General features: G+C 40.4%; 1 protein-coding gene across 1 annotated transcript in view; it reads right to left on the reverse strand.

The window, feature by feature from the left end:
- Positions 1 to 5,370: 5,370 nt before the first annotated feature.
- The window catches only part of sdc2 (syndecan 2), a 37,632-nt gene continuing 18,817 nt past the window's right edge, over positions 5,371 to 24,185 (reverse strand). Inside the window, exons 2-5 of the mRNA XM_020597692.1 lie at positions 12,636 to 12,750; positions 11,579 to 11,751; positions 9,089 to 9,218; positions 5,371 to 6,407 (exon numbers count right to left, since the gene is read on the reverse strand). Coding sequence (XP_020453348.1) covers positions 6,244 to 6,407; positions 9,089 to 9,218; positions 11,579 to 11,751; positions 12,636 to 12,750 — 582 coding nt within the window. The 3' untranslated portion in view covers positions 5,371 to 6,243. The remainder of the gene's footprint in view (positions 6,408 to 9,088; positions 9,219 to 11,578; positions 11,752 to 12,635; positions 12,751 to 24,185) is intronic.

Genomic DNA, 24,185 nt, shown 5'->3' on the forward strand with positions numbered 1-24,185 from the left:
CTGGGAGCTTTCCAGCATTCAACATTGTACCCTTATAGTCACAACTGAATCAGGCCAGAGACACTAAATCATGTCAGAAAAACTAGGACAGCTGGAATTTAGAGAGCAGAATGTTTAGATTTTTTTTTGGCTCCTATTCCTTCAGAACATAGTTGAAACTGATAGTTCTGCATCGTTTGAATAACCAAGTAGAGCATAGTTTATCAGGGAGTGGTCATTCCTTTCGGGCAAAACATTCTACTATGTGTCCACAAAAGCCCCCTTTCCATCACTTCAGCTGGACTCGACTCACACTTGGTAGCTGGTGCTTGGTTTTCCACTGCAGATGGGCCCCCTCTCAGTGTAGCTGGTCGTCATAGTGACACCGCATTACACTTCCATGACGTCGTCAGCAACCGAAACAGCAACAGAGGACATCGAAGATATGCTGTTTACATGGCACCATTTGGTGTCGCCTCTGCTTGCTTGGAACCTCTACGGAGGTGATACCAAAAGCAGTACCCCCCCCAACATTTGACTGATGGAAACGCAAATAAGGCGAGTTGAGTTGAGTCGGTACCAAGCGGTGCTTTCTGTGCTCATGAGATGTAAAATTATAAAGTTTATCTTGATAAATGATTCTTAATTATCTCATTAGTCCTTATCAAAAGTGTGTTTTAGTACCTTGAGTCAATAAAATATGAGGTAATTAAAATTAATCAGTGCAATTATGCTATTTAATTGACTGTGATGTGGGCGAGTTTAGTTTAAATCTTAACAAATAAGCTCTAACAAGTTGTTATACAAAAAGAAGACATGGAGCCAACTTTATTTGCTTAATCCAGCTGTAAAATTACACTGACCTACATGAAAGTGGACCAAAAGCTGGATGAGACTGAATCAAGACACTGTAATTCTGGTTTTTGAAAGGACAATTAAATGTCCATTTTCTATTACAAAGCAAGGGAGAGACATGTCATTGCTAAATGTCTGTCCTCTTTTTTTTTTCTAATAACAGTGTAACAGACAAAAAGCCTGGACTGTCACAGAACCATCATTACCATATCTACATTTATGCACCAAGATAGCTTTTGTTTTGTTAACGCAGATCTGGAAAACCTCTTTTCTCATGATCAGAATGTGCTCATTGTAGTCATTACACTGTTGCTCCATCCCAAATGAGTTGTTCCTTATGCAGCAGTGATGGCTTACTCACAATAGCAGCCAGCCATCTCACTCCTAACACAGTTCAGTTCCGTTTGTACTTTCAGTCAAGGAATTAAAATTGTTCAGATTCCCCACTGGATCATCCAAACTAAGCAAAATTGTTGTGTAATACTTAGTTTATACTTCGCTGCCTAATGTACTGTAAAAAGCATAATTAAGCTTTGAAGCCTCAAGACTCAATTTACCTGCTTCATACATGATTCAGAGGTTTCAAAAAGTGGAGTGAAGGAAATGGAGATTAAGGCCATACAAAAGTGGTAGAGATTAACTGCATTTTAGCAGTTGCTTCACTCCATTCAGACATGATTTATCTCCTAAGCATTTTTGAGCACTAAAACCTCTGACTCTAAGAAGTAATCAGCTCAGTTCACCTCCCTCTCAAGCGCAAGTTTCACCAGCTGTGGTACTGCTTTGCTTTTAGGAAAGGTGAGGGAAAATACAAGACTTGTTATGTCCTTTTTGACCAATTAAACCTTAAATCCAATAAAGAGCATGTAACAAGAGAAAGATTGGTTGAAGTACAACAGAGATGGTGATCGCCAGTGCCAAGCACCTTTTCAGCAGAGACAGAGACTCGTGTATTTTGTCTGATGGTGATTTTTTCCACATAGCTCATTTTTTACCACTCTTTGCTGTGAACTGATTAGATTTTGGTCATCGGTCAAGTTCAGTGACCTCACCTCTGTCCCATTCCCATGAATTTGACTGATTGGCAGAGGCATACAAGTAGTAATTCTAGTTCCAGTGCTACCAATGGGTCCAATACTTTATGAACAAGTACCTGCAAGACTAATGACAGTTCCACCTCAACTAAACTTGGGGGCACCAATAGAAGGACACCAGCAGTCTCTGGGAGATGTTGTTCATCCTGAGCACCCGTAGGAAGTATAGTCTCTTACTCATTGCTTCATACTTGCAAGTGATAATAAAGTGAAACTTAAAAAGAAATACACTTCAACTAGGTATCCTGGGTTTTGCAGCCACATGTAATTTTGCATTGATGTAAGAGCCAGTTTTGGTTTAGAGCTGTAAACCATGCAGCAGTGGCGACATCTGGTAGAGTTGACTCTGGGGCTTATGGCAATGATAGCTATGCCCAATACCAGGCAATAATATAGACATGTGGTAGGAGCTTGGACTAAGACTTGAACATCATTCTATAATTATCACAGCTGTATTTGCTGGGCTTGGACTGGCGTAGTGCGGTGCTGTGTGTTTGGGTCAGTGAGGTGCTACGTGTCCACCCTAGTCAGGCCCAGGCTTAGTCTCCAGTCATTAGCTCTTATGAGGCCTGACAGCCTGTTTACCTTGGTCACCATTTCCTTGACGCTTCTGCATGGTTTAACGCCGACTACCAGTTGATGGCCTACAGCACTGAATTAGCTCTGAAGCTACAAAGATAAAGAACAAGTTTTCATAAAGGACAGACTGACTACCAGTTGATGGCCTACAGCATCGAATTAGCTCTGAAGCTACAAAGCGAAAGAACAAGTTTTCATAAAGGACAGACAGAACATAAAAAAGATGGCAAAATAAAGAAGAGAGGGTTTTAAACATCTATCCACCTATGTTTTACTAAGTGGGATTATGTTCTCTCCTCTGAGATAAACACATACTGGCCCCTTACATTACTCCAAACAAAACACAGGATGTGTAAATCTTGGCTGCACTTTGACACAAACTGGAGACTAAAAGGGCAAACACATGCAACATAGATGCACAGAGAGGAACAGTGAGACTGGGAAATACTGAAACAGCTTCAATGAAGAAGAAAAAAAATATAAGAGTTCTCCCATTGGCTCTCTGCTTCACCACCCCTCTAAATAGAGCCTGTCCTTTTGGGATGTCCTGTACAAACTGCCTCTGGGTAAATATCACATACCGTATTAGAACACAGTGACCCGATTCCTTAGAAAAGAGTAGAAAGAAGAATATTCACTTAAAACAACATCAAGAACTAGTTGTAGCTTTATTCTTTCCCCAGCGATCTGCCTCTCCTCAAGCTAGACACAAGAGACAATATTTTTGCCCATGGACACGGTCAGTTTGACACAATAACCCACACATGCAGACCCACACACTTTTGGGTTGTACACTGATGCATGTTCACATCCCCTCTTTACTTCCGACTCCTAGCAACAATTAATCACATTTCCCAAAACGCTGAATTATTGCTATGATCTTAATTTGACCTTTTAATGAGGTAATCACTTTAACTTCATCAGCGCATAAACCCTGATGTGTTTCATGTTGTAACTGAATAAATATACCAATTAATAAGAGTAAGCCTGCCTTGAGAGTCAGCATCACTAGCTTCCTATTTCACTCCTGGCATCACTCAAGATGTGCAATCCTGTGCGAGATTAATCCCCCCCGTTACTCGAATCTCCCTCTGTAACAGGGTCAGATTAGTGCAATAAAATGATATAGTGGAGCACAAGACCACATGAAGATTACTCTCCTGCACACTGAGAGTGAAATGTGCTGTAGAATGTTAAAGGCAGCCCTACATTTTAAATGTTTGTTCTATTTATAGACACAGATGTACCCCCTTTTTTAACAGCAACTTTAGGGTAAACTGTTGGAAGATAGTTTTACCTTTGAATAATTAGTCAAATGAACACTTTGTTGGAGACATTTTTCAAAGTTAGAGGTGTAAACCAAGGAGTCTGCTCTCAACATTTTAGACAAAATCACTCAATAGTAGACTGTAGAAGAAATCATTGCTCAAAAGGTGTTAAAAAATACAAAACATATAAACATATCACATTAAAGGTGCTACACTGATCTGTTGAATGCGTCGAGGAAAAAAAAAAGTGTGATTTTAAAACAAGATGGCACAAGCGGTATTAGGCCACAATGTTTATTCAGTAGTGTTGTTTCAACTTATAGGTACAATACTGTCAGCTTTTGTAAGACTAAAAAAAAAGTTATCCATGCTCACAGAATGCCAGTCAAGTCGTTTACACCCCTCCTTTGTGTACACACCCGCTACATGCTCACCTCGAGCAAGTACATTTCCAAATGGTAGGCACTTTGAAGGTTTAAAACATTTGTGAATATACATTTATATATATTTGTTTATATATCTTTTCATATATACTATTAGCAATTGGACTCAGAGGTCAGGTCTCTAAAAGAGAAAGAATTAAAGAGTGAAAAAGAAAAAGAGGAAACAACATGATGTGGCCATGTGGAGGGGAGAAAATAGTGGGAGTAGAAATACTGTGAGTCTTTGGGTTTTTCAGTATAGTTCGGTACCTTAGGTACTATGACAAGACAGATGAGGAAAAGAAGATGGGAGTGGATAAGTAAAGGATGACAGAGAGACTGAAAGAGCCAGAGAGAGCATGAGGGATGAGGAGGTAGAGGAATAAACGGCTGCACATGGGTTGTGTTATGACATCAGATGACAGGATAACCTCTTCTGTATCCACTTCACATTATAGCTGGAAAAGGCAACTTCTCTTCAGAGTAAGTAAATGTAGACATTAAAAGAGGAGACTTGTTGCCATCTGACTGTAATTTTAGTTCTCCTTGGATGGAGCTACTGATATTTTATGGTCTTGATTTCAGTTTAACTCATTTGTGTACCCTATATAGGTTGTCAGCTTTGTTAACAACCTCACCTTTCAACAGAAGCTTTTTTGAACTGCTGGCATTAGCCACTAAAACCATGACTAGTTCTCGACATGAGTATCAGAAACTATTCAGAAATATCACTTCAGTCTTATATTGTCTGTGCAGCCGTATTTCTCAGCCCTTCTGAGAAAGTAGGTCTCTAGAGGGAGGTTCTGGTGTTATTTACTCTGCTCTGCATGTGGAGACTGAACCCTGGCCTGGTTTGTTTGTGTCCAAGCAGTAGCAGGCCTTCAATGGGCAGATCCTGGGGCCTGCATCAACGCCAAGCTACCCGAGTGGCTCCATGCAGCTGAGGGAGAAAAACAGAGGGTTTAAGGGGGGGGATTGACAGCTCAACTGGCCATGCTCTGATCTGATTAAAAAGAAGGTGGGAGTGAAATTGGTTAGGGTTAACACTGAAAGAGGGTGGAAGTGGGGAAAGACATGTTAGCAAAGTTTGGGTGCAGTCAGTAAGTTTGAGGGACACACTGGGGATGGAGGTGGCTCTGGGTCAAAAACACCACAAGCCCCAAAGACAAAACTTCACATGCATGCAAAGCTGCATGACAGCAGTTGGAAAGTGTTGGGTACAAACATGGTGAATGTACAATGTGATTGCAAATGTATTTAAATAGAAAAGTCAGCAAGACACGAAACAGAAGTGAGATTTGTGAATTTTCTTGAGCCCTGACACACTTTTTTTTATCTTTTACAGACAAATTCATGAGTGAAAATAAAACCCTGTTGGAAAGAGAAAAAAAAGCTACAACGAGAAGACAAGTAAACAAGACATAATGAAATGCTCATGTTTGACTAAAAAAAACTGTTGTGAGCGCATATAATAAACATTGTAACCTGAAGGAAGAACATTTACATTGACCGTTAGCTGCATTAATATGACCGAAGAGCTTCTTCAAAACTACGAAGGCATGTTTTTTAACATCAGAGAAAAGATAAATTAATGTAATACACCTTTAGAGATCAACATCAGACATGCTAGGACAAAATAAAAAGAAAAAAAGAAAAGAAAGTAGCATTGATACAGAATAATTATATTCAATTATATCCACTTTTTCTTTAAAAATAACATACTGCTACAGTTAAAAGTAGTCAGCGACTAAAAACAGCTCCTTTAACAGAAGACAGGTGCGATCGGTTTCCTCGCCTTTACAGATCCTGTTTAAATTTTTTCACCGTTTCAAATAATACACAAAATAATGCACTTGAGAGTTTGCCATAAAATGAGAAATACTTGGTTTTCATTTAAAAAAAAGAAGAAGGAAAAGGTCTTAATTACAATACTCTTTGCAAAAGCTTTCCTTTATGCAATTTTTCCTTAATTAACTTGAAAACATTTTGTTGTTGTTTCTTGTGTTGAACAAGTTTTTGTTGATCTAGTGATGGGAGGGTGGGGTTTTATGCATAAAACTCCTTGGTTGGGGCCTTCTGATAGGCTGCACTGGAGGGTTTCCTCTCTCCCAGGTCATAGCTGCCCTCATCCTTCTTCCTCATGCGGTAGACCAGGAGGAGGATGAGGAAGATAGCAAACAGGAAGCCGATCACACCACCTGCAATAACAGCTGAGAGAGGCAGAGACAGAAAGGGGGGGATCACAATCAATGCTCAAAAGGTGAAATCATGAGGACTTCAATTTGTCCTAAATAGGTAACATTACAGCAGCAAACATTTCTACTATTTGTGTCCAAATTTCAATGCTATTCCACAACAATTTATCAAAACTGAGCGCTTAAATGTGGTGAAACTATGCTGCGACCATCACAGCCGAATGTTGAAACAATGCAGTAACATTACCTAATGTCCATGAGAAAACCTCTGTGTCTCAGGAGACAATACATTTCTGTGTCTCGTTTCACCTCTTTTAATGTATTGGTGATTTGAAAAGTTAGTGTTCCACTAAGGGGATATTAAGGCTCCAGTCCATGATTGTGTTCCGTAGTTGTTTCAGCATGGTTTATATTGCAATCAGTGACTGCCAACTGAGGCTTAAGAGGAAGAATGTGATGGCATAGGCTCCACTGGCTCAACAGTCAAATAAATCCGGTGTGCACAAACAAACAACTACGAGTGCATGGCTCGAGCTGAAGCATCTTCTTTTTTGTTAACTGGATGATAAATCTCATCGTAACAATAAAAGTGTCACAGCTGGAAGAAAACAACATCGGGCATCTTTGTACAATGTACAAAAATGTACAAAAAACCTTTATTCTGGCACAGCAATGTCTCTAATTAAAAGTCAATACAAACCAGGACCCTGAGGACATTACTGAGCTGAATGACGGAGGCCTTTCTGTATCAAAAACTCTTATTTTTTTTGTTACACCTTCTTCCTGCACAAAAAAATAAGAGTTTTTGATACAGAAAGGCCTCCGTCATTCAGCTCAGTAATGTCCTCAGGGTCCTGGTTTGTATTTGACTTTTAATTAGAGACATTACTGTGCCAGAATAAAGGGGTCTGTAAGGTGTTCTAATGTCAACCTTGGTCTTGAGTGTGTCCTAATCATATGTTGTGTTTCTGTAATCATAGAAGCAATTTTAAAATAAAGTGCAAACAATTCCAGTGTACTAAAAGTTCTGCCGAATGAGTAATGCCACTATCACTGCAACTCAGATGTTTGAGGAACATCAGAAGGACAACTCAAAAGGTCGCATGAATGCTCTGAATAGTCAGATTATTCCTACAGATACTGTGTCTAAACTGCCAAACTCAATGGGCTTTGTTGGGACAACTGGGAGACTCAGGAAAAATGCCTCAGCCTTTGTCTGTATCTGCCAAGCCAGAGATTAAGTCCACACCTGCAACCAAGAAGGCAGAACCCAAACCTGCAATCAAAAAAGCAGAGCCCGCTCCTACTGCCACAAAATCACAGTCCACACCTGCTCCAATCATAGCCGTACCAACAGTTCCGTCACAAAAAGCAAAGATGGAACCTACATCTATCAAGATAGAAACAACATCTACAGCAGCTTCCACACTAATTGAGCTTAAGGTCACACTCATACCCACAGCAGCAAAGGTTTCACCTGCTACAGAAGAAAAGCAGCCTTTTTCAGCAACCACAGATTATTTACTAGCTTTACTCTCCCTCCAGGTTATGTCTGTGTAATGTTTGTTAAAGTGTTAAATGTCTGTTCAAGGTTCGCCCTTGTGCTCTGCTCCACTGTAGGCTTCCACATGTTGACTGGCCCTATGGAGAAATATCCTAGCACACACCCAGCAGTAATGTAATGCAAACTGAATACATGAAAATCAGATTATTATTTTTATAGATGTCATACTGGAGATGAAGAGTAATGGTGATAATATAAGCGAAGGGTAAAGGGAACACAATAAAGAAGAGACTGGAGGACAGTTGTGACCATGGTTTTTATATATATATTTGTATTTCAACTTTCAGGGTCTCACCTAGAGGTTTTATACTAGCAATAATATTTTTTCTCTCACAAATCCAAGAACAATATGGATAACATGAAATGAGGACAGAGATGTGAGGTGAGTCTGCCCTGATTTGTCCTTGTTGATGATGAAGTAAAAGTGAGGTGCCAATCAGTGTTTGCCTCAGAGAAGCAGAGAAGAAGACAGCATCAGAGCGCACGGTGATTTAGAGTAAGATCATTTCCTTTCCACTTTCTTTTATGTTTTCAAAACAAACAACACTTGAAACACCCACAATGCTGCAAATTCTGCAGAGTAGAACATGAACTTGATTAAAAATAAATTCTTTTAAGAAAAAGATAACTGGAAAAATATTACCTATATTTCCGGGACTTAGTGGTTCACCAGAAGTATGCTGACGTTTTATTAGAAACAGAGAGAGAAACAATGGACGGCAAACTAAATAAACACTCCCAAAATGTGTCACAAAATGTGGTAGATAATCAAACTGGTTGAAATATTAAAGGAATAGATCAGACCTTTGGGAAGATGAGATGAGAAAATGTCGTTCTCATGTTAAACATGAAGCAAATTAGTTTGAGTTTTTAAATTTTATCTTCTTTTTTTGATTCATACAATAATGACTAAAAAGAGCTGGGCCCAGTTTCCTCTCATCTCCACTTCACAGAAAGTATACAACATCTGAGTGTTGTCTTTGGTGGAAAAGCCGCTGTGACATGTCTACATATAAAGAAATACCTGACTTTGAACACAAACTGCAGTCATGTTAATACTTCAAGCATGTTTCACTTTGCATTTAAGTAATTATTGAGATGTGGCTTGATGTCTGTTGTGGCTGACACATACCTGCTAACACCTCTGTCCTCTGGAAGAGGTTTTCAGTGCGGACCTCAACAGCCTCCTGTGGTGAGCCGGGGACACTAGTCGTACTAGTCATATGGTTCCTCTGCATGTCCTCTGTAACTGGCACGGGTGCCTGGTTAGGGATCAAAAAGGCCAGAGAGGGAGAAGGAGACAGATGAGGAAAGATTAAGGGTGCTTTGACAACTGATTTTCATATTCTTTCCTTTAAATATTAATTGTATGGGCCCTATTTTGCAACAGATGCAGGGTGTGCGGGGCGGGTGGTGTGTCTGTTTCCTAATTTCCTACCCACGCAGTTACTGTTTTCATGACTAGCTCATCATGTTGCCTTTTTACCAAGCAGCAGTCTGTTGACTTTGTGCCAGCAGGTGTGTCTGGATGAAACTGGGGTGTTTCCAGTACAGCCCCTTTTGCTACTTGCTTTTGCTGCTCATTGTCAAATTACCCCCAAACGCCGATTGCACCAGTACATCTTGATCAAACGCCATGGATCCTCAAAATATGGCCTTATGTGTCACTTGGGTTCATTTGGGGGTTCTTGAATAATATCTAAATTCCTGCCTGGTATAATCATGACAATTAATGTTAAATAAATAGTGTGACATTTAGGAAAATTTGCTTAGGTTTATGCTTGCTGAGAGGTAGATGAGAAGATCGGTACCACTCTAATACCTGTCTGTTAAATATGTCATTACAGCCAGCCACCAGTTAGCATAGCTTAGCATAAAAACTGGAAATGGGAAAACAGCTCACCTGTTTCTCTCTAGATGTTTTAGATTATGTGCTAAACCTTTTATTGATCGGGTACACAGACTTCCTCCTGCTGCAGGTTGCCTGACAACCTCATGGTAGCAACAAGACTCAGTGATCTTCGGGGAAGCGATTATATGGATTTTGTTACTTCTGGACAGAGCCAGACTAGCTGTTTCTCCATTTCTATTCTCTGAGTTAAACCAACTGGCTGCTGGCTGTGGCTTGCAACAGGTATCAATCTTCTCATCTAACTTTCAGCAAGAAAGCAAATAAGTGTGTTTAATAAAAAAATATTTAATTCTTATTTTTAGGAGGAAAGGGGAGATTTCACTGGCCCGCCTATTGTAGCAAGAAGGTCTAGTGAAAGGAGAATGAGGACCAAAATGGAATGGCAGTAAAACTATAGGGGGCTGGCCAGAGAAGAAAATGGAACAAGTCCAGATTACCCATAAAGATTAGTACAAGGACATAGTAAAGCAGACAACAGAAATATAGCCAGTGACCCCAAGGATTTACTGGGAGTCTAGGAAAGGAAGCACAAGTATCTGGAATGTATCTGGGTCCAAGCATGCCTTGCTTCTTCCGAGGGACACTAGAGAAGGGTGCAAAGGACCAAAATGGAAGTGAGCCAGTGCATTTGTCCAAGGGAGCAGTGACAGAGGGGAAAGGGAAAAAATGGAATAGTGCCAGGTAGGCTTGGTTTAGGGGATTAAGACCTTGACAAATAATCCCAAACAGATGTTGCATCCAAAGCAGTACATTAATAGTGCAATGCAGAAGTGAGATCTAGGATGGTTCCAGAATATGTAATTGTGTCTAAGAGAGATGTAATCCTCCATAATTTACACTGGAGTGAAAACACTGAGAATTGATGTGAGCATTTGATTATCATCCTGAAAGCAACCCAACAGCTCCTGGTTATTACAGGGGATTTAATGACATACTGGGTCAGATAAAAACATAGTACTGTGTACTAGTACATAGTACTGTGTACTGTGTCACTCTGTTGAATCGGGATAGTTACAAATAAGCCACTGTTGTCATAGATGATGCTAAGCTGAAAAATGTCATACAATTAAGGTTTGACACTAGAAGAAATGTGAAGTGAAGTGTGAAATGCAGGACCTCCAGACTGAAAAACTCTCTTTCCTTCTGCAATCAGACTCCTAAACAGCTGACAGGAGTTTATTACCAGGAAATACGTCATGTACTGACGACCTGTACTGTTTACATTCTCAGTTTGCACATGCATAATTGCACATTGACTGTTGACTGCTGCACATGCTGCTCCCATGCAGCATACATTCTCTTATTATATTGTTATATATTCTTATTATATTGCTGCATTTGCTGCTTAAAGTGCCTAGACCTTGTGTTACTTATTTATCTACTTTATATTTCACTTGTATTTTGTGGCATTCATGTGGACGGCAAAGTAAGAATTTCATTGTATAGAGAAACACGTTTCCTAACTGTGCATATGACAAATAAACACTTTGACCTTGACCTTGAAATGCAGAAAATGTCTGAGCATATAATTCATTAATTGTCATTGTATATATCACTTGGCAAGGAAGTGAACAAACCTTTGATTTAAATAAATTTACTTTCTCATCTTGCTCAGTTTTGTTCAAACTTTAGCCACCTCAGTTGGTTAAAAGGACAAATCAGCTCTTGTCTAGAGTCCCATCTACAGTATATCATAGTACTTTTTCTTACCTCTGTTGTTCTGAATGGTTTCCTTGGTACACTAGCCTTGGCCTTTTCTCTGACTGTGGCTGTATCCACCCTGGGGGTGAAGTCTTTGGTGGAGTCCCTGGTAGGCTGTGCTGCATTGGGCTCAATATAAACTGTACTGACAGTCACTGTTTCCTCCACCACTTCACCTCCACCTGGGACAAAGAGGGTGATGGGTAAACAGGCAGTTAGCATCACAGCTTGTAAAAATAAAGTAGAAAAATATAAACATGATGATGTGTGTATGTGCTAATTCATAATATGTGCATACATGTTATCACTAGTTTTATATTAAAACATGCACATGATGATTTTAATATATCAGTTACAGTTTGAGTCTCCTACAGAAGAGAGAGTAGCAGAACAGAGTAATAGGATACATATATAAACGGTATTGGAAGGGATATTGATCACTGTTCTGTCGCACTTTACTGCACTTGATCTTCCCGTGCAGTTGCTCTCAGACAGAAGAGTTACTTTCCACAAGGAATGAGTGTAAAGGTGCTTAAAGCAAGTAGAGCAGAGGAGACAAAAAAAAAAGCATGTAAAACTTGCACACTTGCCCACAGCAGTGAGGGTGACAAGACAATCTCAATTCAAATCGAGTGAGAGCTAGAGAGAGGTAGTGAAAGAGAGCAGACAAAGAAAGGAAGACAAAAGAGAAAGATAAAGTGAGAGGAGGGAAGACATGAAGGCAAAACTTTAGTCTGCTGGGGAAGGAAAAACTTCATGCTCATAAAACCTACCTGCAGCAGACTTGAAAATTAATGTCATCACACCTCTTGTGTGCCAAGCTTCCAACTGTGTGTGTGTCTTTACCAAAGTGTTGGGACCATGTGAGGGCACCAGAGGCTAGTCCCCACAAGGAAATCACTGAATTTTAGGGTGTCAACATGGTTTAAGGTTAGGGTCAGGGTTAGATGTTAGGTAAGTAGTGGTTATGGTTAAGGTTAGGATAGGTCTACAGGAAATGAATGTAAGTCAGTGTAAAGTCCCCACAAGGAAACACAACTTGTGTGTGTGAGTAAGCATGTCTTACCTGAGCCAGACCCTGAGTTAAAGTCATCATCATCTTCAGGGTAGTAACCTCCTGAGCCTGTGTCATCCAGATACAGGTCATCAGTCTGAGAGGAAGTCTTGGCTACTTCTGCTACCTGCAAAACAACAACAGAGTAAGGTGTTGAAGACTAGTTATGCATGTGAATGTTTTCATACTGCACCACATTACAGCAACAAAGACTGTTTCCACACAGCACGCATTCACTGTTTTAATGCCCTACCACTGACAGCGAAATATGAGCAGGAAAGTCTAATGGATTTTATTCTAGCCTTTAAATCATTAATCACAACCTCTCTGCTTTGACACCAACACTTCAGCTGCTGATTATTTCCTTAATTGGAAAACATAAAATCCTCTTGTGTAGCAAATCAAAGCTTGTACCATTTGTACATTTCAAAGCAGATAAGTGCAATCAAAACAGTCTGAAAGCAATCTCTCTCTTGGTATCAGCTATGACAGGAATTAGTGCACGGTGCCAATGTTCAGCTGATTGTCTGCCTAAGAGATGGCTACTATGAAAAAATCAATGTGTTTTTAAACTGAGCTCTGAGTAACATGACAAAACTAAGAGGCTATAGTCATGCTAGCAGATGTGAGGCTGTACTTAGGCACAACAGTGCTATGAGCTTACTGCTAACTTTAGCATGCTAACATGCACACAGTGACAATACCAACATGCTGATGTTAAGATGTTCTTATTCCAGCACAACAAATGTCAACCTCATACGGTCATGTTAGAGGAAAATATAGAGGATCGCCAAAATCAATACACTTAATCTTCCGGGGAACAAGAATATTTGGACCAAATTCAGTGTCAGTCCATCCAGTAGTTAAGACATTTCAGGCTGGACCGAAGTGTTGGCCCAACTGACAGATCAACAATCCTAGAGCCAAGATACTAGTGTGGTTAAAGTTGTTTTATGACTCAAATGAAGTGCAGTAGCACATGAGACTGTCCAGTCACAAGATGTAGCCCGCCCCACGGCATCATCGCCTAGACAACTGGGCTGACTAGAGGGAATGTTTGTGTTCTGGCTTAATGGAGTGATTGGCTGAAAAGACCCTAGTTTAACAGTGCTGGTTGTTTAAAAAGCACCTTGTCACATGGTGTGCAAGTAGAGATTTTAATGAGAAATAAGATGAGGAAACACAAATTTTCGCTCATGTGTGGCTTGCAGAGCCAGATGTATGTTGGACATCTGGATGTGACAGCTGTTAGACCAGTGTGTGTATGTTACATGTATCTAGTTAGTTGTGACGCTGAATGTGTGTGACTGGACTAACTATAAAAGCATCCATGGCAACATCTAGTGAACTCCTTCAACAATCTGTGGTGAGCTCTACTGCCCCTTCTATGCTGATAGACCTGCTTTAGGAACACAAAAAAAACCATAATATATCATCCTTTTGTGTTTGTGTGTGTATGTAACTCTACCGATTTTAGTTTCTGATCAGCTCAGAAGTTGTTGTGCTGATAAACCTGGGATTTAATGAACCTGTACTGGAAGAAATCATTTGACTTCTTAGGAAATAGTTTTTTAAACTTGCAATAATGTAAGAAAGCTAAGAAACTAGAAGGAGAAATCATACCCCATTAGTTTCAGACATTCTTGGTTTGGGCAGGGAAAAGGTACAACCATAGTCTGAGTAGTCTATTATTCTTTTTTTTTTTTATCAGTAATGGTTAAATCCATAAAAGATGTCAACTGTTTTATGTGGGTTTCAGCATACAGTGTGTTGGACATATTTTATTGTCTTTTCATAGTCTTTCATGTTTCATGTACTCTACTTTATGTGTATTCTGTTTTTCATTTGACTGCAATTTTCCTTTTGAGCCTAATAAAATAAAAAAATGAAGTAAAAAAATAAAATAAAATCCATCAGTATTTCCAGAGCCCAAAGTAGCACCTTCAGGTTCTTGTTTAGTCCTGCCAGCAGTCCAAAACGCACATTTATTGGATTTATTATCCAAAGCGTTGCAGATTAATGTTTTAGTCAGTTAATCCATGAATCAAATTAGTTTAGCAACAAGAGCATGAGCAGAGACCAGACAGAATGCTATGCTCCGGCTGCAGCTCAGCATTGCCAGTTCCACTCAGTATTCTAACGTGTGTTCAGTAATGCTTTTAAGTCATTGTGTGTGCATATGTGTGCTTATGTGGAGTTTTTGAAAGAAAGGCCATGCACTCTCCATAACAAAGCAGAAGGGAGTGCACACAACTAACAACACTGTCAGAGGAAAAAAAGACAGAGGGGAGATGAAACAGAACAATACATATTTGCATCTCTCCTCGCTCAGTGGGCTCTGACTTCTGTATGAAAGGCCTTTCACCGCTGAGCCACCTGATCAAAGACAGAATTTGTTCAAAGCAACTTTATCTTAACCTTTCTTGCTTTCTCCTCCAACCCCCAACCACGTCTAATGCAACAGCCCAGCAAAACAATCTACTGGCCCATGCAGTGCACAGGTCTTCATGCATTGGTGATGTAACCACAATGGAACAAAAAGAGGCAGACCCCAGATCAAATGGTGACGACCAAAAGCCACTCATGAGATAGAGGCCACACACATGCACGCCTGAGTAGTTATGCAAAGGACAAAATGAATGCAAGCATTCATTGATTCACTGATTATACATATACAAACACATATATAACATGATGTCAAACAGATGTGATGAAATCCATAAAGAGCTGAAGTATTAACAATAAGGCTTCAACACCTCGAAAGCCTATTAAACACAGATTTCAAAAACATTATAATGAAAACACTTTGTCCTGACTTATTAAATGAAAAAAAATGGATGAATGATAGGAATTCTTTAGCAGGGAGCCAAATATAATTTTATTTTTCTCCTTTCTTTATTATAGATTATTCTAGTGGTTGTTTTCTCATTTAGTGTAGCAAATTGTAAAAAAAAAAAAAAAAAAAAAACCCCCCCCCAACCCCCCTGCAACTCGAGACAGCAGGAAATTTCAATGCAGTCTCCGTCTGAGACTCGTGCTGCTGCATTTACTATTAGGCCTATCAAACTTTAGTGAAAAGCACTAAAGTGCTTTAAAGCAGGACAGAAAACCCATTAATGGAAATAAAAATAAAAAACATTTAAAAGCATCCCATAAAATAGACCTTTAGGAAACAATTTGAAGGTTATTTATTTGTTGCCTTGCTGAGAACTAGATAGATATGAAGCTAGAGGTAGCAGCTGGTTAGCTTAGTGAAATGACTGCAAACAGGCAAACAGCAAACTAGCACAACACACATTTGTCTAATTCACACATAAACTGAAGTATTAAAGTATCAGGCTGCTGCTTTAGAGCTTTGGATGTGGTGATATGTGGGAGGGCCAGGATAGCTGTTTTAAGCTGAGCCAAATAAAAAATGATTCCCGGGACTGGGAAAAAGTTGAGAGCAGATGCCTTGCTTCATAGTTTAACAGTTTTGTTTTTACTTTTCTGTTTGTGAACAGGTCCAACAAACATTAAATAAGATCTGATCTGTGTCATAAACTAATCACCTGTACACTTGTGTACAGAGGCCCTGTTTTTTCAGACTTGTAGGTACATTCTGAACAAAGTGTTTGGACTAACTGTACAAGCCACACTGCACCACCAGATCAGTACGGATCAGAAAGACCTTTGACCTTGATAAATATCAGTGACATTGACGCACAGGAACAAGCATGTGTACTCGTGAGTGTACACAATATAAACTTGATAAAGCTGACTATCACCACCACACATGCGTGTGCTCAGTCACAGCTGCCCCGATAAACTTTGCTCTCTTTATCAATCCAGAGATATTCACAGGCTTCCAGCGCTTATTACAGACCAAGCTGAACCAGACATGAATCCCTGACAAGTTGCCAGTTAGCTGACAGATGCAGCCTTGCAGAGGTCCCACCTTTTATAAGGTTGCTACACTGTGGCATGGTTGCTCCAGTCTCAAGAGCAATTATTTGAAAAACCCTGCACTGTTACTTGCTGAATAGATTCAGGGCTGGCAGGTTTCCAATGATGGAGGACAGTTCTGAATCCCATTCATTATACAGCAAAAGTTTACCGATTCATTCCTCCATAGAAACCAAAAAGCCCTCTTTACCTCACTATCTTTGTCCTCATTCACTAAATCAGACCGCTAATGGGATATTAACATTTTGTGAACCCCTGAAAATAAAAGCGTTAAGGCCTGCAGTAATTATGTATTAAATCTAAAGTAGGAAACCATTTTTATAGCAGCTCACATTAAATATAATGTGATTATTGTAGTGAGGGGCTCCATAAAATATCTTTCTGAAGGCTTATTCAGTTGCCACTATGAGTACGCATAGTGTATCACAGTATTATATGCTCTAATTTTAGTCTCCTCTTTATGCTTGAATATAAACAGACTTTACCAGTGAAGCTATCACATAGGAACCATTAAAGACATGCTTAGACACCTTCAGTGGCTTTTCATAAATGAGGCTTAACTTTTCACTAGTCCTGCTTTGATAAGTGTTGTTCTCTGAGCTCAAGCTGTACACCTGGAAGTGTGCTAAAAAAAGACCCTGCTTCAGAAAGAGGAGGCTTTGGAGCATTGTGGCAGAGGAAGGAGGTTGACATGCACCAGTGCTCCTGAGTAACAGTCAAGGAGCAGTACAGTCTACTTACACAAAGACACACATTCGCCAAGCGACATGTTGCTTTTGTGTGCAGAAATACAAGTAAGAAAGAAGGCCATACATAAAACATACACAAACATAGAAATATACCACATGCACTCATGTGTGCTCTCTGCATCACACACAAAAACCTGCACATAAGCACACAAAACAACTTTCAAAGACTTATTTTTGTCTTCTTGGTGTTAATATAAATAACTGAAAATCTGGTACCTGGAGAAGATGCTGACTAGGTGCCTGATTTCACACTCGCATTAGCTCTGCATAAAAAAAAACAGCAGTCTCATTTATTTGAATGAGGCCACTGCCTTGACACAGTGAAGACGCCAGCACAGAGGGTTCTGGCCTCTGGTTCTGGTCACTTCTCTGATGCTTCTCTTCTTGTGCTGCTGTGACACTATGTGTTAGCATTTGCTGTTGTGTAGCCTAATTTTCATTAAATCCAGTCTTCAGCAAAATTACATGAACTTGCTTTAAAACTGTTAAACCTGAATTGATTTAACTGCCTAATGGATTTTTCTGATAATAAATTTGACCAAAAACTCATCACATTGAGTTCCAGACATTTCAGCTGTGTTTTAAATGATTATTTTAGCTGCAGTGAGCAACTGAAAATGAACAAGAAGTAGGCTGAGCTGCCATAATGAGCTGCCATTACTGGCATCTCTGCCTGCTAATGAACTAAGCCAGTGGAAAGCAGCATTCACACCATCTATGTCTTCCCATCACTCTGTTTGTTTGACCTGCAAACCTAAAGAAGACCAAAATAGCTACAGACCAAGACTGGACAAAACACAGATAACAAAGAAGGGGGGACTGAAAAGAAAAGGGTGTGAGATAAAAGAGAGAATATGGGGGTGGACAAAAGGGGGAGAGGATGAGAAAAGACAGAAGGTGGGAGGGGAAAATAACCCTGTGCTGTAGACAGTCCTGTAGCCTGGAGGTTGCTCAGCTAAAAGCCTGTCAAAACCACCATGTCAATGCCTAGCGGGGCTTGAGAGGCACTGGGTCTGTATGTGCTTACAGCATGTGTGGGTAAGTGTAATATTTGCATCTCTCTCTTCGTTCTCTAACAGTGGCTGGAAGGGATACATATGGAGGAAAATGGAGTTATCTGAACTAACCCTGGGCTCCTGACTTTCTACTGTTGATACAGTGCTTGAGTTTCCAACACAACACACATTAGCTCAACTCCAAGTCGCACCAGGGGAAGTAGCGTTCCTCAAAAGAATGCAGACACACACACACTCGTGAACATCTGCTTGTCCATGAAAGCACCCATGAGACACACATATGTGCCAACTCAGGCACACACAAACCCTTATCCGGCTCTCACATCTCAAAATGTGTGAGACGAATACACAAACGCAGATTATAACACTGGCTTCAGAGAGAAGAAAAAATGCAAAACAAGTGCACAGGGGCCAGCAGACAGACAGCGCCCCAGATCCTCCTCCATTGGTCTGCTGCTTTCTCTGGTTTTAAACCATTTCCTCCTCAAATCTGCCTCAGAACTGCAAGAAGTTTAGAAAGAACCACAAAAGATTTATCTGTACTGTCTGCCTTGTTCTGCCTGGTGATATTTCATTTGTATTTTGTGGCATTCATGTGGACGGCAAAGTAAGAATTTCATTGTACAGGGAAACACGTTACCTAACTGTGCATATGACAAAATAAACACTTTGACTTGAAAAGATAGAAGTAACATCCCTTGCCATTGTGCTTCTATACTTAAGAAGAAGAATATCTACAGGGCCATTGTACCTCATAATCACATCTAAAGCACAGTCATTAACATTAATGTTTTTATTAACAAGTGAAAAGATGTGTAAAATCTTTGCCTCTACTCCCAGTCTTTATGCTAATTAGACAGTTGTTGCCAGAAAGAGTCCTATTTTAAAGGAACAGTTCAACATTTTAGGAATTACACTTGCCCAGAGAAGACTGACACTACTCTTGTATACGTCCATAAAATGTAGCTACATTAGCTGCTTAGCTCAGCCTAGCATGAACACAAAAAGCAGGGGGAAGCTTGGCGCTGCCCAAAGGTTAAAGCAGGTTAAAACAATCCATGTATCAGCACCTCCAAAGCTCACTTTATTACACATCAACAAATTAATCAGTCATAGCACCTGAGATGTTCTCTAATCTTTCAGGCACACTAACTTTCACAGTATAAAGGTTCTTCATATGCATTAGGTGCCAACACAGACAATTATGTGTAGTGTACTGTCTGCCTTGTTCTGCCAGGTGAATGAAATAAGTTCTCATTATCTCAACCAGGCAAACAACTATCTACATCTATAAGAGAACTCAATACTGTGTGAAGGAGAGTGTGTGTGTGAGTGAGAGAGACAGAGAAAGATTGCTTTAATCCCTAATTAACAAAGTAAAGGTGGCTGATTGGCCTGACGGCTTTCACTTTATCTGTTTTACTTGGCCTGCCACAGATCTATATAGAAGGTCAATAAAGCAGCACAGTCCAGCAGGCAGCAGTAGTGCCAAGCCTCTGCCACAGGTCCACCTCCTCAATATTATCTTTGTGATCTGGACAAGAGACAGGACAGTCAAAAACAGCAGAAAAGAGGAGGGAATGCTGACTATCAGGTGCATGACAAGTGTCCTCTGCCTCCACCTTTAGGGACATGTATAAGAAAAGGAATAAGGACAACCAAAGTACAGACGTGTTGATGCAAAATAGAGAGACAAAGTGAAATCAGAACATCGGAGTTCTCTTCCAGAAGTAGGAAACCCTCATTCCCATTGACATCAATTTGATATTTATGGTTTTATCTGCTGGCTACTGGTACTGTTTTCCATAAACCCTAGAGGTCTATGGGCTAACGTCACAGTTCGATAGAGGAGGTGAGTCCATGGTGAGGTGAGAGGTTACAGTTAGTTCACGCATGTAATAACAGCCTTACACAGAGCACTGAATACTGTTGACGTTTTTAGACAGCAGCGAGTACAGCTAGATGATGATCCTAGATGATGATCCTGGATGGTCCTGGCTAACACTTTGAAATCCCATTTGAAGAAAACCTTCAAATGGGATTTCAAAGTTCTATAAAAAAATGAATTCCTTCCAGTCTGCCATTCTGTTGTGACTGAAAGCCGGAGATGAATTGAGCCAGAGCCTCCCTGATGTTTGGAGAAGTGGACAGCAGGAGAAGCGTGACAAAAGAAGAAGAGTCAGGGAGAATTTGATGGCAGTACAGGGTGACAATTGGCTTCATGCAGCATCAGCCATGAACAGAGCAGACAGTTGCTGCCTTCATAGAAGAGGTATGGATAACAGCTGGACTGGAGATGCTGCTGTTATTAGAGACAGAAAAAACAGAACAGGAGGGGATGGTGACATCCAAACATTCATTTTGTCTCACCAACACCTGCTGATGGCTGAGCAAACTGTTGGCAAGACAGACAGAAAAAAGGTCTCGGTGAGTCATTTATGTGGGTGGTGAGCATTGTTTGGAACATGTAAATAGGAAGAGCAGGCAAACAACCACCTACAGGCCAGTGAAAGAAGATGTCTAAACTGTAACTCTTAGCATGCCAAAAAGGTTTGTCTGCGTGTGCGCACGCCAGCGTGTGCCTTTGCTCTCTTTGAACTCACTCCAACTTTTATTGCCCTCCCAGGGATCATAATAAGAAACTAATTGATAGTCTTTGAGCCACAGGCTGAGGAGAGGGGGAGTTCCTGCAGGAAGTCAACACAAATCAAACTCTCCCTGAGCCCTTAAGGTCTGGAGCTACTCCAGCTGAGTTGTGGTGGGTAGCAGTTGCTATATGTGTGTGTCTGTGTGTGTGTGTGTGGGGGTGGGTGGGAGAGAAACACAGACAGAGAGCAGATTGGAAGGAAATGTGAAAGAGAATGCAACTAAGATAAAGAGAGGGTGATAGACTGGATTTGACATTTACAGTTTCCACTTTTGACCTAGTAACCCAAGAATGTTCATATAATCTATTTCAGCTACATGAGATATGACACATATCAATATCCTGTCTACATGTAAACCTCTTAATAGCTTACAGTATTCCTCTCTGACGTATGTAAAATGTTTATTAGCTCACAGAAATATGAGTTTAATTTAAGAATAGACATTAAACTCCACAAAATATGACTTTACATAAATCTCTGACGAGTTGATGTTTGCAGAGATGCATTTATTCCAGATTCAACAGTTACCCCCCCCCCCCACCCACACATTCAGACATACACACACACACACACACACACACACACACACACACACACACACACATTAGATCACATTGCCTCTGTAGGTGAAAAGCCTCCCTTAATGATTTCCTGCACAAGATGAGTATGTAGTTGGTTTCAGATCACATTCACATCATCTCTTGTTCCAAAACAAACAGCCGTCTGATAGAGAAAGGCATACGCCACATACCACAGGACTCAAGAAACCGAAACTACAGTATTTTCACATGGGGTGAGAAAGTAGGTTAAAAGACCTGCTAATTTCTCAGTTACAAAAAGGATGAGACCAGTATTTTATAGGTGCATTAGCACAACTTTATGTCCCCATAAAAATTAAGTAAACCGTTTAAGAGTGCAGCACAATCAAATGCAGCAGAATTTTCCATGAGTGCCGCTCAGCTGAAAGGCTCGCCTGATACTGCTGAGCAAATACAGACTTTCTAAAATATATGACAGATCAACCACTTTTCACTACACAACTAGAACATTTTCTGCCCACACAGTGAGCACCAAGAGCTACAACTGGTGGCTGTTGAAGGAAATTTGGATGATGGGCAGAGAAGATGTAGAACAGGTGGAGTGCTTTCATGATCCTTTTTCATCTAGCTCCATCAAAATTTGAGAGGACCAACACTTCTGTTTATAAGCAAATACCTGGAGATTAGCAAACATTCTACCATGCTAACTTGTTAAACTAAGACTAGACATGGCAAACATTATGCCTACTAAACATCAGCATATTAGCAATATCATTATGAGCAAAAAAAGCTGCTAGTCATGGTCCAGTTGGTCAACTGAGACTCCAGTCTGATTAAAGGTTAACATTTTCTGGCTGTAGGAGTAGACTGGAAATGTAATTGCTGCTTTCCAGCTAACAAACACGACTTTAAACAAAGAGCTTGAGAGAAGCTGAATGAGTCACCTGTAGTTGTATATTACTCTAACTCATATAAACAGCACATGGGGGTAGAGTTGTATCCCTGCCAACCATAATGTGCTGCTTTTGAACCAGCACTGCATGCTCCACAGCTTTTTCCTCCCCACTGACCAGTAACACACTACATGTCTGGCTATGATTTCCTCCCTTTGCTGTATTGCTTCCCAACAGGAAGAAAGTCAATTGCATGGTTTCCAAGAAAAACAGACACATGCTGACAGACCACTGACAAGTCTTACTATCAGTGTTTAAATGCTAACATACTGAAGGTATAATGGAGCATGCAATCACTACAAAAACTGAGAAAAATTAAATTTAAAAAAGTGCAAGATTATTCTGATTGCAGTGTCACGTCACTGTGAAAATATGGATTCTCTCACATCACAACTGATACTTCATCTCAGACCATTAATTATTTTACCACACCAATTATAGGCTGTCTGATTCTGTCGAGCTCTCTCGAGCCCTGATTGGATTTAATGTTAATGTAAACCTTCTCAGTGTGAAATGTCTGTCTCAGCAATGTCAGAACTCATAAAGAGGAAACACTGCGGAGCTCATGTGGCTTTAACATAGCCCTGTTTAGAGCATAGCTCAGTGCTGTGGTATTCAGCCTTAGGGCGGACGCACACGCTTCAAGCTACACAAGATCGATTTCACACATCATTGCGTCCTTGAGTGTGTCATAACGCCACGCAAGCACAAGTTGCAATTTCTAGATTTGCCTCTAGAGGCACTGTATCATGAAGCAAGAGAAATATTTATCAGGTGTCATCCTGAAATACTGAAAGTATTTCTCCTCATCAGAATGCATTCGTTTCACTAGACAGACAAATTCTCCATCCCTTTTGTTGTGATTAATTCAAAGGTCGCACATCCCATTGGCATTGTTTTCATTCTTCTTCTTTCTGTGGAGTAAGTACAGCGGTACACATTCCTCCACGAACGCCATTTGTGGTCTACTGTTGTCACGGCAACGCTCTGAGCTTCACCTGCCTGATATCGCCTCCTTGTGGACAGAGCTGTATCATCACCGCTAGCCTATAAGAGTGTATGTTGACTGTTTTCACTGGGGATGTGCGTTGTGCCCGGGGTTGTCACTTGCGTCCACGCACTTATGCAGTTATGGACTGTAACTGACTTGCTTTTTGCCTTCTGCACATTCCCAGCCTTACCATGGCTCCCTGCTTGCCTGTCCACTGGCTCCTGATACACACGAGAAAACCTAGATTTTTTGTCAACTCTTAAACTCTAGATAGTGGGAAATGGGCTTCACCTTTGAGTCATCTCTGGTGCTGAGGAGGGGGAAACAGTAAGATTTGCTGCAGCACAGCAGCTTTTTACCCTTCAGGCAGAAGAGAAATACGAAGCTTAAGAGAAAAATCTGAACTGAGTAAATGCAGAGAAGCACAAATACAGTCATAGACAGAGAGATTTAAGTGCGTTATATAAAAGTGGTTTCATAGTCTGTATGTCAGTCTTCAATAACCTGAATGCACTAAGGAACAGCATTCACAGAGACAATCTGAACTTGCTCTTTCATTTAGATAGGATTGATAGCAGAGCCTCATATCATGAATACCACATAAAAGAGGCTCAAACCAGGTACCCGAAATGGAGTTCAGCTATGTACACACACACACACACACACACACACACACACACACACACACACACACACACACACACACAGAGAGACACAGACG

This window comes from Monopterus albus, unplaced genomic scaffold (assembly GCF_001952655.1).
Source record: "Monopterus albus unplaced genomic scaffold, M_albus_1.0 scaffold34.1, whole genome shotgun sequence".
Lineage (NCBI taxonomy): Eukaryota > Metazoa > Chordata > Actinopteri > Synbranchiformes > Synbranchidae > Monopterus > Monopterus albus.